This window comes from Pteropus vampyrus, unplaced genomic scaffold, assembly GCF_000151845.1.
Source record: "Pteropus vampyrus isolate Shadow unplaced genomic scaffold, Pvam_2.0 Scaffold1, whole genome shotgun sequence".
Classification (NCBI taxonomy): domain Eukaryota; kingdom Metazoa; phylum Chordata; class Mammalia; order Chiroptera; family Pteropodidae; genus Pteropus; species Pteropus vampyrus.
Window position 1 is genome coordinate 19,556,335 of NW_011888782.1, and position 15,949 is coordinate 19,572,283.

The window sequence follows — 15,949 nt, forward strand, 5'->3', positions numbered from 1 at the left end:
CTTTTTCCAGAATTTGTCTCATCTATCCACCACTTATCACGTAGTAGATGAGCACCTACTCTCTGCTGGGTGAACAATTTTCCTCAGAAAGCTTAACTGGTCATAGGGCTGGGGGTCAAAGAGGGGTGGCTAAGAGTAAACGAGAAGGTACACTTCAGTGTGAGGTCTTGTAGGTGGAAAGGTAGTCCAGCATGCTGCTACAGCACCTCAGGCGGGGCATCTAAGCAGCTTGGGGAGGCAAGGAAGACTTTGCAAGGAGCTGGCATCACAACCAAGCCAGGGCCTCAGGAAAAGGGACATGGGTGCTTGTGCAGCTTGGTTACTGAGCAGTCATTCTCTTTCTCCAGTGAGCAAAGGAAAAGGGAAGAACAGTAAAACAAGTAAAACAGGAGAATTACTTTAAGAGTTACCAGATGAGGGGCAAATGCAAATTCCATTAGAAAAAAGAAGCGGTACCAATTCATTGCAGGAGCAGGAGCATATTTAGATAGCCACATCCATTCGAGTCTTTGTTCTGGAAAGACTACCTTAAAATTCAGTAGAGCTTAATGAATGGACATTAAGCTTTACTGTTTAGTTCATATTCTAGATGTTTAGTACATATTCAAATGAGACAATTTATGGTTCTTTACCCTTTGTGGGATACGGTGGGAGAATCAGAACGGAGAACTCAGGTAGAAAGTAGAGACTGGGGCTGCAACCCAGGGAGGCTGACTCTAAGTCCACTCATCTTTTTCTTACCCCAAACTTTCCATGCTACATTGATTGTGGTAGGTCTCCTGCCTGATAAGTTTGACAGTTACATTTTATCAGCAGATTCAGATGATGTATTAATTTATCCCATGTCGGCCACTCATACCACTTCTTACAATTCTATTAGGATTGTTAAGCTTATTTGTAAGACCAGAAAGCTTGTGACCTATAGAATGTGTTCATGAAAAGTCACCCCTGTTCAGGGATAATTTTTAAAAATTAAGATAAAATCATGACTCTTAAACAAATGTAAAATAAACACATGTTGAAATTTTTATTAGACCCATTAATTAATGAAAGAACCAGTAGTATGTCACATTTGGTTCAGGGAAAATTCAAACATCACACTTATGCAAGCCATCAGGAGTGCCAATGTGAATTTACAAATACATGTAAAACTGGCCAGTATTCACAGGCTGATTGATTACATTCCACCAGACACAATTCACTTGCATTTCTATGGACAATAGTCATTTGCATTATTATTAGTTTTCTACAGCTTGAGGAATTGTAAAATAATAGCTCAGAGACATTGAAAGGGGTAGGTGACCTGGAAGGATGAGCTAAAGGCCCAGATTAACAATCTTTTTTGTCCATTTCAAAATCTTTCACAATTTTCTCCGCCATCCCCTTGAGTTCATTTAGCAAATCTGTTGGGTTACCCAAGCAAGTTATATTTTACAGAGGAGAAAACTGGTCAGGATCGTTAACATTTGTTATAAGCCATGAGAATCTCCTGGAGAATGCTTAGAAAATAGAGATTCGGGCCTGCAGAGTCAAATCACATTTGGAAATCTGCATGTTAAATGTTCCCCCTAGATTCTGATTATCTGTCAGATTTGAGAACAACTGTGATGCATCCAAAGATACACAGTGGGCCGGTGGCCTAGCCCAAACCAGATGCAAGTGTTCTGATTCTCAGACCTGATGCCCCGTATACTGGTCCACACCAGATTTTTATCCTATAACTTATGTGATGATGTCCTTCACTCTGTAAGGTTTTATACACCGCCCCCCCCCCATAAAATAAGAAGAGGAGAGCCCTTGAGACAGAATAAGACAGAACAAGGCTCCCTCAGTGTCTCATTTCCATTCTCTAAGTACATTACTGCTTGGCAAATGCATCAACTTAATTAAAACTAAATGTAATTCTAATGCACCAATTTGATTTAAAAATAATCTTCACAGTCACCAGGACATCAAAATGCAATTAAGCCTATTTGAGGGAAGTCTCTGATGCATATTATGTTCTGATGCTGTGCTATGTCAAGAAACCCAGATCTTCCCAAATGTCACTAATGTGTTTAGCAGCCTCCCTCTCACTCAAATGCCTCTTTCAATTAGGTTCCGGAGAGCGTGATCCATGACAGTGAATGATCAGGAACATTCGCCAAATCCCATCCAAATGGCCTTTTAGCTGAATGCTTTTTCTCTGAGCCAGTCTCTCAACGTGGGAAAGTGAAGGCAGACTTATGGATACCGAGCTTAAGACAAAATCAAATTGCATAGTTCAGGAGTTCCCTGTTACCTCCCCATGTTCTCAGACTGTAAAAAAGGTTCTGGACCAGGATTATGGAAATTGAGAAATGGGTCTAGCGAAAACTTAAGCAGAAGATCTAAAATTAATGGGGCACTTTGGCCAGCTCCTTTTTCTGTACCCCTTGGCCTGGTTTTTCAGGACATCTGTTTTGGGTGAGTGACTATGGTGCTGTGGAGCTTCATATGGGGTTCTTTTTGCCTGATGAATGGGAAAAGGTGAGAAATAGTAAAGACATCTAAAAGTACATGCAGAGTAAAATGGGCAGTCCTGATGAGCCCTCGCAAGGCTTGGGTAGTACAAGAAGCAGCTTGACATAGTAGTGTTAGTAGTGGATTCAGACCCTGCCTATTAATGGTGAAGTCTCTCTCAACCTTCTTTCTTCTGTGAAAACGCAACATGTCCTGTTCGCTTCACTCGGTGAACATCGCTGTCCGCTCCAGGCTATCTGGCTGTCCTCCTCAGCCTTTCCAACCTCACCATTGCAGTCAGCCCCAGGGAGTGGCAGAATATGACTAGTTCCAAAACCCAGTACTTGCCATACCTTTGTACTCACTACCTGGAGTGAAGGGGCAGGAGGCGTGGGCTTGTAAAGAGAGGGAAAAGCTTTTCTGAAGCTCTGAATCACACCGAAGGTCAGTGTCTGGAGCCACTGAAGAGTTCAAAAGCTGTTTCATTAACCAACTGCCCCTGTCGAAAAAATAAGAGAGCGCTCAATTAAAAGGTAATTATCACTAGATCTAATTTCCACGTGAAAAATTACATTTTTAGGAGAAATTAGAATTTTAAAGCCTTATTATATATCAATCACAGTGCTAAAAACCTTCATATGTATTCTCATTTAATCCACACAGCAACTTTTCAAAGTAAATATAGTTTATTATATATTTGTTTTGCATGGCATGTAATTATATAAACATAATTGAGGTAGCTGAGTCTTAAAAAGGCACATATGTTTGGGGTTTTAGTTTGGGATCAATTCCACACTTGTTTGTGATCCCTGGCATAGTTCTTCTCATTCAGCAATGATACTTACTATAAATTACCAGTTTACATGGCTTTTCCCTTTAATATTACCAACATCTTAAAGCCTGTAGCTATGTCTCAACAGTGATGATAGCTGCCATCTATTGTGGGCTTTACAAGTATCACCTCACTTAGGCCTCAAAGATATTGATGAGGTAGGTACTATTATTATCTTCACTTCACAGATAAGAAAACTGATGCTTTGAAAAATCTTTTCATCTCTGTACACTCAGTGCACACCCAAAACCTAACATGTCATAAACATTCGAGAAATACTTGGGAAAAAAAAAGAAATACTTGAATGTCATATAATTTTCTTCTGCTCAATAGTCAGAGATGGAGGAATAAAGACAGACGAATGTCCTTTATATTCTGAAATACGCAGTATAACCAAACCATTACAAAAGCACAGAAGGCTCAGAGCATCCTGCCTTCCATGTGCTTCCGAAGAAGGGAGGGTATGAGGTCTCAGGTTGTCCCAGAGGGAGAGGTGTTTCTCAGAAGCAGTGACCTCATCAGGAGGACGTCAGTGTCTCCTCTACTAGGGATTTGTGCTCTACATGGGGAATGGAGAGAGGCTGGGAGAGGGGAAGTTCAGGACAGCTCACACGCCACCTTTAGGAGATCCCACCCACAGAAGACCAAAGCATCTTCCTAATACCTTACAGAAGAGATCCCTATAGCTGGCTGGGCTCAGCTTGCATCATTCATGTAATCAGTACACACTGTGCCCTCTGAGTCCCCTGAAACCAGTTTACCTGGTGGTGGAAGAGATGGGTTCCTATGTCCAAGTGGAAAATTGAGAAGTGAGGGAGACAGAGGACGACTGAAAATGAGTCCAGATAGCAACCATCAAGCTCAGATGCAAATACACATAAACACGCAAATGCACTCACAGACAAACTCTGTCCTCCTTACCATTAAACCATAGTTCCATAGTTAGCTTTTGTTATCTTATTCCTACTCTTATCGGTAGCTCACAGTTCCGTCATCATTTCAAGAGTGTCCATAAATCATGATATAACCAACCTGAAAATCTTCCTCTGGGCCTAAGACAAATTTTACTGAGCAAACAAAAAGAAGAGGACATCTGTGGTGCTCTGAGCTATCTGTACCAGATGGGAAACTGATGCTTTCGCTGTTTATGAAGTACATTATACTTTGCATCATGCTGTATTATTCTGGGTTACAGTTCAAGGAGAATTTGTACCTGAACTTAGGATGCTCTGATTGAATTAAGCAAAGGGAACCTTTTAAAAGTATTTGGGGGCCTGACAAGTTCATCCCCAAGACTGTAGAAATAAAGAGTTAAATTATAAAATCTACGCATAATGGATCAGGAACATCAAGTCACCTGACAAAAAGAGAATAGCTGTCAGACCAGAGCAGTGCTTTCTTTAACCATGTTTGAAGTATGATAACCTGAAATAAGAAAGAATTGTCCCATGGAATGGGTCCTGGTCAGCCACCGAAGCAGGAAACATTTGGAAGCAGAGAGTCGTGCACCAGCAGAGTCCATCCTAGGACCAACCAGTGGAAGGAGAATTTTAGGCATCAGGCCTCCATTTTTCTGGTAACAATGGTAGTAAGTCTCTCCTTATGTAGAGCAGACATGTTTGGATTTAGTTCTTTGGTGGCAGGACATAGCACCCCAGCACCACGGGTAGGAGAAGAGAACTAAGTCAAGAACTGGTTTGAGAGGAGAACTCCCAATTGAGAGTGAAGGACTGCCACACAGGGCCATGTGGGTCTCTAGGAGCCAAGTAACAGCAAGCTGGAGCTGCAGAAGCAGCTTTAAGTACTGCCAGCAGCTGGGTTAGCTAGGTTTCCCAGGCTCCTTGTGAATAAGCTAATTTGAATAATTTCCCAAGTTCCAGAGTATAAGGGCTGTCCCTAGTTGTCTGGTACCTGGCCCCCAGGGGCAATTAGGGAGGGGGCTGGTGCTTAGTGGCCTGGAGTTTTAGAGCCTGAAGGGAAGTGGCTGGGTTATTGATTTAATCAGATGCTTAAGGGGAACTGACTAGCCTCTAGCTAGAATTTTAAAACTAGGTCAAGACACATTTTAAAAAATAAATAAAAAACATATTACACAGAGTGGTTTTATCTTGCATGCCTACTCAGATCTACCCCCTGGAGCCCAGTGTTGAAAAGGACTCTTAAGCCTCAGTGCAGGCTCAGTGGGAAAGAATGCTATGATTGATGGCTAATGCCAGGCAGGGGCATGGAGGCAGCACAATTCCCACAAGCTGACCCAGATGTTAAAGAGCTGCTGTCTTGGATTCAAGGGCTGCCCTAGAACAAGATCCGCCCTCCAGTGAAAAAGAGGCACTGGCTGTCTTCATCAGATGAGTAGAGCGTTGACTAATATCAAGAGTCTACTCTTATTCTTTATGACTGCATCCTGTTTATGTCCTTGATTGCCCTTAAGACAATTCACAATTATATATACACATTACATATTTATTATTTATCTATTTTTTGTTTTATTATATATTCGCTAATTTATTATCCATCTTTCTCACTAGAATATTAGCCTCAATGAAGACTTTATTCACCAGAGTATACCTAATGCCTGGAAAAATGGCTCTTTCAGAGTCAGCGTTCTAGAATATTTGTTAAATGAGTGAGTAAATTAAAAAGGAAAAAAAAGAATAAATGAATGTAACTCTCCTCACTCACCAGGCAATTTTCTGATTCTTGTAGAATTCTTTTTTTAGGGAGAGACTCCATCATACTGTCAGGAGTATGTCTGGTAGTTCTCATAAAATTATAGCTCGTATTCCAAGGGGTGCCTTATTTTAATGTGCGGTTTAGTTAACATGGGCCGTAGACTCAGGGATTGTCTACCTCTGGGCACAGTAAAGAATGCGTCTCTGTCTAGACTAGAAAAATAGAGATTGGACTCAGGCAGCACCCTTTACACCCTTAGGAAAAGGTGCTTTCCCTAATCTCCAGCTTTATTGCCTACTTATAATTTCTACCAAACCATCAGCAAAGTCTTTGTAGTTGATACTAACACATGGTTTCTTAGGGTATTAGGTTAAATAAAATCTACTGGAGCTAAAAAGATTTTTCTACATCGACTTTCATCCTTGCTGCTTAATTAAATTTCTCACCTGCGAAAAGAGTGATTTTCAGCCATCTCGCTTTCTGTGGCATCAGCATGAAACTGTGACTGTTGAAATACCAAAATGCCAGTTGTGTTTAATGTTTCAGGTGCAACGAGCCTGTTGTATTTGGAATCCCCCTAGAAGATAGGTATTAACTGAGAATTGAAAATGACGGCAGAGGAGATTGAATCAGAAGAGCAAAATGAGCACAGAAATCTACTTTCCCTCTCGCTAAAATCACTTAAAATGTCAGAAAACATATATATTTTTTTAAGAATACATCTATAACGGTACGAGAAAACAAGAGAAAAATGCTATCAGAGACCCAAAAATCCTGGGCGTTTCCTAGCAGGAGTTGAGAACAATGAATATGACCAGAGACCAAAGAATGCTCAGGAGAAAAATAACTTTAGATGTATGAACACATTCAGAGATATTAAATTAACAGCAAATTCATTGAAGAGCCTGAGGTGTCTCTGGTGGCTTGATTGCATCAATGACCCAACTTCTTTGCCCCTCCCTGTATTCATGCCCTTTGCCATGAGACTTTGCAGTTCTTCTCACTACAGAGGTGGTGCCTATTACTCTGTCCCTTGAGTCTGGACTGGCCTCGTGACTTGCTTTGCCCAATAAAGTGAGGCAAAAATGGCAATGTATCAGTTCTAAACCTAGGTCTTAGAGGCTTTCTGTGTTTTACATGTTTCCATTTGCTGTTCTTGAAACTCTGGCATAGCCATGAATGTCCAAACTAGCCTTCTGGGATATGAGAACCATGGAAAAGGGCAAAGTCACCCCGGTCATCCCAGCCAACAGTCAGTCAGCACCAAAGCATGTGAGTAGCCACTGAGATTTTGTGGCTGTTTGTTACACAGCATTATCATGGCAACATATAACTGATACAGAGTTCTACCTGTATTCATATACCACATTACTGCTTATAATAAGCAATAGGCAGTAATAGTGTTTGACCAGAATTAAATTAATACTTGTACTTGATAGGAAGGGAACCCATGCCTAAAGGGGCTCCTGTGTGGGCACAAAAGTCTGGGCATGAATAAGAATTGTATTTAGATAACTCTGGACCTCCAGACCTTCTAGAGAGCATTGGGGGAAGGAAACAGCAGCTCTTCTTAGGAGAAAAATAAGCTGACCTTCTTCCTCACCAGGGTTAAGAAAGCCATTAGGGTAGACTGCTTGCCTGCTATATGTTCAGGCATCCCAAAATGAGATGCATTGATTGACACACCATACTCTCTTAAACAGAGCCTGAAATTAACCCTCACACTTGGGAGAGAGACCCATTGCAGACACAGCGGTATGTAATCACAAAGAAACTAACCCATCTATTCACATCTACCTCTATTTTCAGTCATTACTATAAAGAGACAACCAAGAACCACTGATGTTGGAGAAAATCTTTTGATAAGAAGGAGAAGTAATAAGATAAAGAATAGGTCAATTAATCCTGGAGGAAACAAAGAATTCAATAAAGGGAAGAAATAATGTTTTAAAAATATAATACTATCCTCAGAAACATTCATTATAATATTACATCCATAATAGAAAGCAGCCAATTTGAAAAAAGAAACTTTGAAAAATAATGAAGAATCTTTGGAAACTAAATTTTTTTCTTAAAAATTCTTTAAAAAGAAGGTTAGAACCTTCATTGGGAGTAAGGAACAGGGGCATTTATTAAATATAATAAATGATAGAAAAGACAAGCCTAAACACAAAATAAATGATCAGAAAGACAAAATTGAAGGGAAAAAAGGAGGGGTAGGGGAGGATTGCAAAATGTGTAAGAAAGACAAAAGGTGTGGATGGTTGATCCAGAAAATTCAGCATGTGTTGACTAAATGGCCCAGAAAAGTAAAAGAGAGAAAATGAATGGGAAGAAAACAGTGAGAAACATAATAGACGAAATTTTCCCAAGTTCAAAATAGTAGAGTCTTTAGATTATAAAAGCTCCAGGAACTACTGAGAAGAAGGAATTAACAAACATCCATATACTCAAACACACATGTGGATGTGAAAATCAGACAGGGAGTAGCAAATAACCACTACATCAACAAAACCACATAAGTCTTCAGTTAAACCCAGGTAATTTGTGATGAAAGGTGTAAAGCATCCACATACTCATGCATGCATGCACGCATACACACGTACACACAAGTCCAGAACAAAATTTCAAATTATACCAACATAAAAGATGGCAGGCTGGGAAAGGGGAGCTAAGTAAAAGTATACAATTTTCAAGAAGGTACTGAGAAAGTATAGATAATGATAAACGTAACGACTAATTCTAGATGTCAATAGTTAAAAAAAAAAACAAAAACAAGAAAAATACATATACACATCTACATATAAATGTAAGTGCTCCTTGGAAAGAGTCCAGAAGGGGATATAGGAAACTATGAACAGTGGTCACTTCTGGGCAATAGGGAGAAGATTGTAGAGCAGAATATGAAGGACAACCTGAACCTTGAAACTTATCAACTTCCAAATTCTGGAGTTTTTTACAATGCAAATATGATTATCTGTGGATAAAAATAAAGCTAAGGATTTTTTTAAAATCAGCATAGAAATTACACATGCTTTCAATTTCTAACAAAGGTATTTTCATGGGTGAGAAGAACTGGTAGAAGTCATGTTAATTTTATATCTATTTATTTTAGGATTATTTGTATAAATGAAAAACTATTACTTCCAACTTTTAAGGACCACCTTTTTCTTTTGTTCTCCCTCTAATTCCTCACTCAACTCATTCACTATTCATTTTAGACCAGGAGACATGATTACTCTTCTGGAAGACTCCAATGAAGACTGGTGGAAAGTAGGTATTTCTCTTTCTTTAAAAAAAAGAAAAAAAAAGTCATTTGATTACTACAATTACAATGAATGCTACAATTTGTGGATGCATGCCTCCTTTTTCCTTTCAGGGGAAAATTCAAGACAGGATTGGCTTCTTTCCAGCCAACTTTGTTCAGAGAGTACAACAAAATGAGAAGATTTTTAGATGTGTTAGAACCTTCGTTGGGTGTAAGGAACAGGGGCAGATAACACTGAAAGAGAATCAGGTGAGTAAAGCACACAAACATATATCAAGTATGACCGAAATAGAGTAACAGTCATTTTAACAAACAGCAATACATATCAATCTGAATGAGGGGGATCATGTTCAAAGTATTCACTTTGAGAAAAGATGTGCTTACTCCAATAATAGTAGTGACATCCTCACATTGCTCCATAACTAGGGACTGTCTCAGGCTTATTCTTTATCCCTACATCTAATTTAGAGGTGTCTGGTGCCATCTTGTACCAGTGCCATGTTGAATGTGGAGTTCACTATGAGGATGTCGATTTTCTGAGAAGGGAGGCAGGAAACCCCTGTACCTATAAGTCTTCAGCCTCCTTGCTTTATACTCTCCAGTCTCATTCCCAGAATGTTGACAGAGACAGAGACAAGAAACACACACCTCAGCTCTTTGTCCTATTCTGCCTCTCTGTCTTCTTCCAGCTGAGAGAGATTTTCCTCCTACCTCTTCTTTTATGACTGCAACTCCCCTCATCTGATCCCATATTCTTACTACAGACTAAAATAATATGCTGAGATCTCCAAGTTTGCTCTTGATATATTTGGGGATGCTTTTGAAAATTAGACATTAGAAATTTATCTTCTCTCCTAATAAAGTTTCACGACTAACTCTAATTTCCAATGTTGGATGTCACGCTCTGTCTGTATTGTTGGTATAACACTTCTAATATTTTCTGAGGTATTTTCAATACCTCTGGATTAGACTCACCCTACAAAGTAATACAAAATGAAAAATCCATTAATGATTTTAATACTCTCCTTCCAATAAAGTTGCCCAAAACACATCTTGAATGTCTTTTGGGAATTGCCTTCAAATGTAGTTTCTAAGTTCCACAAGAAAATCAGTTATTACTTTATAATTACATCTGATTTGTAATTTTAAAAATTGTTTTACCCAACGTGATCAACAATTTTATATGCCACACATGGCTCCAGATGACTCAATCATTTTCAAACTAACAAACACACCTTCAAAAATAATGATTTGTCTTTTCAATGGCTATTGAAAAGACTCTCTAAAAAAAATCTTTTTTAAAATAATAATGTAGAGAAACAATTAAAAACTCTTAAATTTCCCCTTTATATTTAAGTAAATAGAAGTTACTAAAAATGAGAGATCAATAATTTTGAATATCATTTTTCCTATATATTTTAACAAAGGCCAGGGATAGAATCAGTGAAATTGGCATGTTCATAAATACTAGTTCACTCATTCTGAATAGTGATTTGGTGCCATGGATTAAGAGCTATGAAAGTATTCCACCTCATAAATGAATTAATTCCATTATCTATAATGTAGCCAAGAAAATAACCTAAAATACAGAGGAGGGGGATATTTATGCAAAAAAATAATTATCACAGTGGTGTCCATATGTTGAAAATTAGGAAAAATTGCACAACAATGAGACGACTAAGTAAACAATAATACTTTCTGTAGAGGCTAGTGTTAGGAACCAAGTCAGTTTTGATGGTGTTATGATAATATTATGAACGGAATACTGGAATCCAGACCCAGATCCCACTCACCACTCTCTCAAGGTAAATACAAAGGGAGACATGAAAATGGGGCCTGGTGCCAATTTTATTATTGGAAACATAGTGAACCAAATGGGACCGAGGGCTTGAAAGTCTCCCTCACCAGGGCCCCACCACTGCCACCACACCTGACAGGCCTATCTGAATCTCAGGATCCTACAGCACCAGATGGCCCATGGGAGGATGAGGGATCCGGAAGGAGTGCTAAAACCTGACATAGGAGACAAAAGAACCTGATGACCTCCAAGGAGGGGCCAGAAAGGAGAAGCTTTAACAGATGATGACAGACCCCTGGGACATGTCCAGTCAGACCTCTTCCCTTTGTAGAAATGAAGACAGACCTAGGAGAGAGGATAGAGACCTTCAAATATTGTGTCGCCATCTTAAATGATAGTTTTATAAGCAGTGAAGGAATAAGTTAAATATTAATGATATAATGGTAGTGAAAAATTAATACAAATATGAAGGACAAAGAAAAAAATGAAAGGTTTGTTTAAGGGCTATTTTTCTTTCCATTTAAATTACTTTCAGAGTGTAAATTTTTAAAAACTAAATTTTAAACAAAGCAAAGTTAAAAATACTCAATCTTATCTTTTGAATCTAATAGGATAAAAATACACGGGGTTGCTATCATTTTTCTGGGCCTCAATCTTGCACATGGCCACACACACACACACACACACACACACACACACACACACCACCACCACCACCATCATCACCACCACCACCACCACCATTACTGCATCTAATTGCAATAGCTCTTACTTATAGAAATGCAAGTACTCCCAGGAGTGTGTGTCATCTAAATTTTTGGTTATTAAAATCTCTAATATCCTTAAGAGATTGGGTCACTGGGCTCTATGGTTTCACCCTGGTTTCACAGTTTTACTTGAAATTGGCATTCTTCCCACTTATAAAAATTGCTTCAAGGTATGTCCTTGAAGGACAGACTGCATTTTGAAAGTTATACAACCTCTCTTTTACCTGGTTCCTTGTGAACAGAATATATGTTTAAAGAGATCAAAAGCCATCAATGTGCCAGCGTGAAATATACCTCACTTAAGATCTCCTGCCCCTTCATTTTCTGCCCAAAGGTGCTCATTCTCCTTGGAGCTGAAGTTTGCCTAGCACATCACTCGCCCATGCGCTCCCTGGAGAGAGCAGAAGCCATTGTCTGCCTCAAAAGAGCAGTGGCATCTGAGAGACTCCCCCTAACAACAGCACCTCTGGGGAACCCCACCATTGCCCTGACCCTGGCAGATGGCATAAACCACTCTGCCTCCCATAAAAATATATGTGAAAGTGTCATGGCTGTTCCTTTTTGGATTGTGATGACCTGTTTTGGGGTCTGCTTCATAAAAAAGAACATTTTATCTGCAGCCTCTGGTTCACAGAGAAGGAAAGAACAGATTAATACTCTCTTAGACATTGTCAGAATAACAATTGTTATAAGTATCATCACTATTATTAGTCATTATTTTTAAATGTCATACATATATATTATATAATATTTATAAAGCTTATATATACCTATGACATTTTATTTGAGGTTTCATACATGCCCTTTGAATTTTATAGATTAGTTATTCATTATTTATATTTTATAAATGAGGAAACAAAGACTTATAGAGGTCACATGCCTTGCTCAAGGGGGCAAAAACCTGGTAAGTGGCCAGGCTGGAACTTAAACATAGATTTGCAAGCTCCAAGTCAATGCCTTCACTGAGCCATGGGCCCTGGATAATGTAGAACAAACTGAACAGTAAGGCACCATTTACTTAGTTTGGCTCCCAGGGAAGGCAAGTGTCATAAAGGCAAGTGTCCTAGGACCAGAAGGCTCCTTAAAATAAAATTGTTGCTCATGTGGACACCCTACTGAGTCCTTCTTGATTCCAGGCAATTGAATCATGCTCATGGGACAGACTGAAACCCTGTATCTGATGCCACACGCAATCCACAAAGCAAATGAGCACATTTCCCAGCTGAATTCCATGCCAATGCTTCAAACTTCTCCAAGTTTACCCAGCTGTATCCTTCCTGTTCCAAAAATTTGGAAAGTCTTTTGAATGAAAGAAATTCAGGAAGGATGTTCTTTATTGGCAAAGTGTTACTAAATAATTTTGTTAGCATGTTTGCTTTTTTTCTCAGAATAATCTTGTGCTTCCCCATTTGAGATTAAACATTGTTTTATGCTATTAAAATACAAATCAGTGAAACCAGAAGGCAAATTAAAATTTGCTGAAGTTGATCAATTTCCAGCACAGAACATCTGCTTAGCGACATCTACCAATTTCTTGACCATATTCTCCCCAAAAAATATTTCTGAGAATGGGCTCACCCTTGCATTCTCCATGCTCATGGTTGAACTGACAGTCTGTGGGGTGGGGACAAAGTGAACAATCCAACCTCTTCAATTAGACATTTCAAGATACAACATAACATTTGAACCTGAACTTGGAACCACATGGATCTGCCCAGAATTCCTTAGGAAAGTGCCGTATTCCTGATATTTGTCCAGCCTGGTATTTCTTAAAGTGTGTTCTTTGGACCACCTGAATCGGAGTCACCTGGGAGCTTACGGAAAATTCAAATTCCTGACTCCATCCCCGACCTGCTGACACAGAACCCCTCAGGGTAAAGGCACAGAATCAGTCTCTTTTACAGACTCCCCAGGTGTTGTGGTCAAAGTGAATGTTTGAGAGTGACCATCATTTTCATTGCCTTACTATAGTAGTTCTATGAGAACTGAAGACATTTTATTTCCAATTACATATTGTCAACAAAAGCCACTGAGGTCTCTTTACCATGCATGATACAATCTCTATTTCCAATCCTTGCCATCAATGTGGCAACCAAATTTTGAAAAATGTCAGCCACTTGAAAGAAAATTTACATTTCAAAAAAATCTATTATTGAAAAAAGTTTCAAAATTTGTCTCTAGTATTCTAAAGTATATTAGGTGTAAAATTTTAAAAGATGCTTGTTAATTGAGGAGAATATAGTGTAGTAGCAAGAACATGGATTCTTGTGTCACACAGAAATGAATCCATATCCTGTGTGATTTTGACAAAGTCACCTGTGCATATCAGCATTCTCATCTGTAAAATCAGTGTAGCAGCTTCTCACTCTTGACTTGGAGGTGAGGTTTCAATGCCATCACCTGTGCAAAGCCCCACACAGTGCCTGGCTACCATGGGTGCTTAGCAAGATCATTTTCCTTGCTGCCATCATCACTCATAGTAAAGACTAATGGGGACTTCATCTACAGTGGCCAATGCCCCCTAAAATTACCTAGTGAGCATCAGAAAATAGCAAGTGTGATATTTATAACTCTAAAAATACAAAGAGACAAATGGTTGTTAGCAGGGAAATAGAAGAAATTTGATTCTGAAAATAAATGCAATACATCTCTTTGATTAAATCACGTTTCTGCCTTTGGGATTAATTTGTCTCACAGTTATTATATTATTTTTTTCACAGGACCCTTATTTCCAAATAGAATTAAGTTACCCTTTTGTTGTGAACAATGTAGAGTCTACATTGACATGAGTACATTTTCTTCATTTTTGAAATTTTAAAAATACTAATATTGAATCAAGTTTAAACACCATAAAAGTATTTTTTAATTCATTCCATAATTCAGTCATCCTATTGAACTGTTTTTATTGATTCTTTGTGTTCCATCAAGCTTTAAAGAAAAAAAGATAAATTCTTTTTAGATGATAAAATTAAACTGCATTTATTGTGGTAAAAATTTTGAAAATATCCCCAAAAAGTCTAAAGAAGAAATAAAGATTACAGGTAATTCAACCATCAAGCTATTATCAACATAAACACTTTGGTATATTTTCTATCAAACTCTTCTTCTAAATCATATTTTGGTATCATATTCTATTTAGTTTCCCAACTTATTTTTTTAACTGAGTCACTAAATGTTTATGAAAACATAGTTTTTAACCATTGTTTAAGAAACATGTTGTCATATAAATCTGAGGTCCGCAAACTATGACTCATGGATTAAATCTGGCCCAGTTTTTAAATAAAGTTTATTAGAATGAAGTTTATGAGAACATATACTCATGTATATTTCACACTTCAATGCCCCAGCTGAATCATTGCAACAGAGACAATATGGCCTGAAGAGCCTAAAATATTTATTATTGGTCCTTTACAGGAAAAGTATGCCAACCCCTAATCTAGATGTGTAAGAACGTATTTAAGTGTTCCCAAATCGTCAGATATTGTTTTTATTTTTTAAAACTATTATTAAAACTGCAATGAATATCTTTAAACCTAAATCTTTCTCTATAACTCTGATCACTTCCTTGGGATATACTTTCAAATTTATAGGAAAACACATAAAAGAATTTTACAATTCTTGATGCATATTACTCAATTGCCTTCCAAAAGATTGAGCTGATTTATACCCACATCAACTGTTTATGAAGATATTCAGGTCACCACATCCTTACCAGAACTGAACATTAGTAGTATTTTTTCATCTGTCATTTGATAGATGAGTAATATTTAATGTTAATCTGCATTTCCTGGCTGGTTAGAGAGTTTAAAATTTTACCACATATATATCAGGCACTATATTTCTTTTATGAATAATCTATTTAAGTACTTTGCCTATTTTCTTACACTACCTCAAGAGATTCTCTCCTTAAAACATTAAGACCAAGTCTTCCTTCAATTCACTACATTCAATATATCTGGAAGTTATTTTTTCAGACATATACACATATTTTCTGCAATATTTTTAATGTTTTCTGGTAATAGCCTTGATCCATTTATCTCATGGTAAGCAGAATAACAGCCTTATGACCTAATCTCCCAAACTTTAAATGTTATCTTACATAGCAAAAGGGACTCTGAAGATGTGGTTAA

The 15,949-nt window shown here is 38.1% G+C and overlaps 1 protein-coding gene across 11 annotated transcripts in view; it reads left to right on the forward strand.

The window, feature by feature from the left end:
- STAC (SH3 and cysteine rich domain) overlaps window positions 1-15,949 on the forward strand; it is a 126,391-nt gene that overhangs the window by 102,104 nt on the left and 8,338 nt on the right. For 4 of the 11 annotated variants that reach the window (XM_011363601.2, XM_023535203.1, XM_023535369.1 and 1 more), the window contains exons 9-10: window positions 9,208-9,259; window positions 9,366-9,503. In XM_011363601.2, the coding sequence (XP_011361903.1) occupies window positions 9,208-9,259; window positions 9,366-9,503 (190 nt within the window). Of the gene's footprint in view, window positions 1-6,532; window positions 6,665-9,207; window positions 9,260-9,365; window positions 9,504-11,208; window positions 11,458-12,955; window positions 14,335-15,949 lie in introns of those variants that run through there. The other 7 variants (XM_023535394.1, XM_023535407.1, XM_023535347.1 and 4 more) reach the window with 6 other exon arrangements.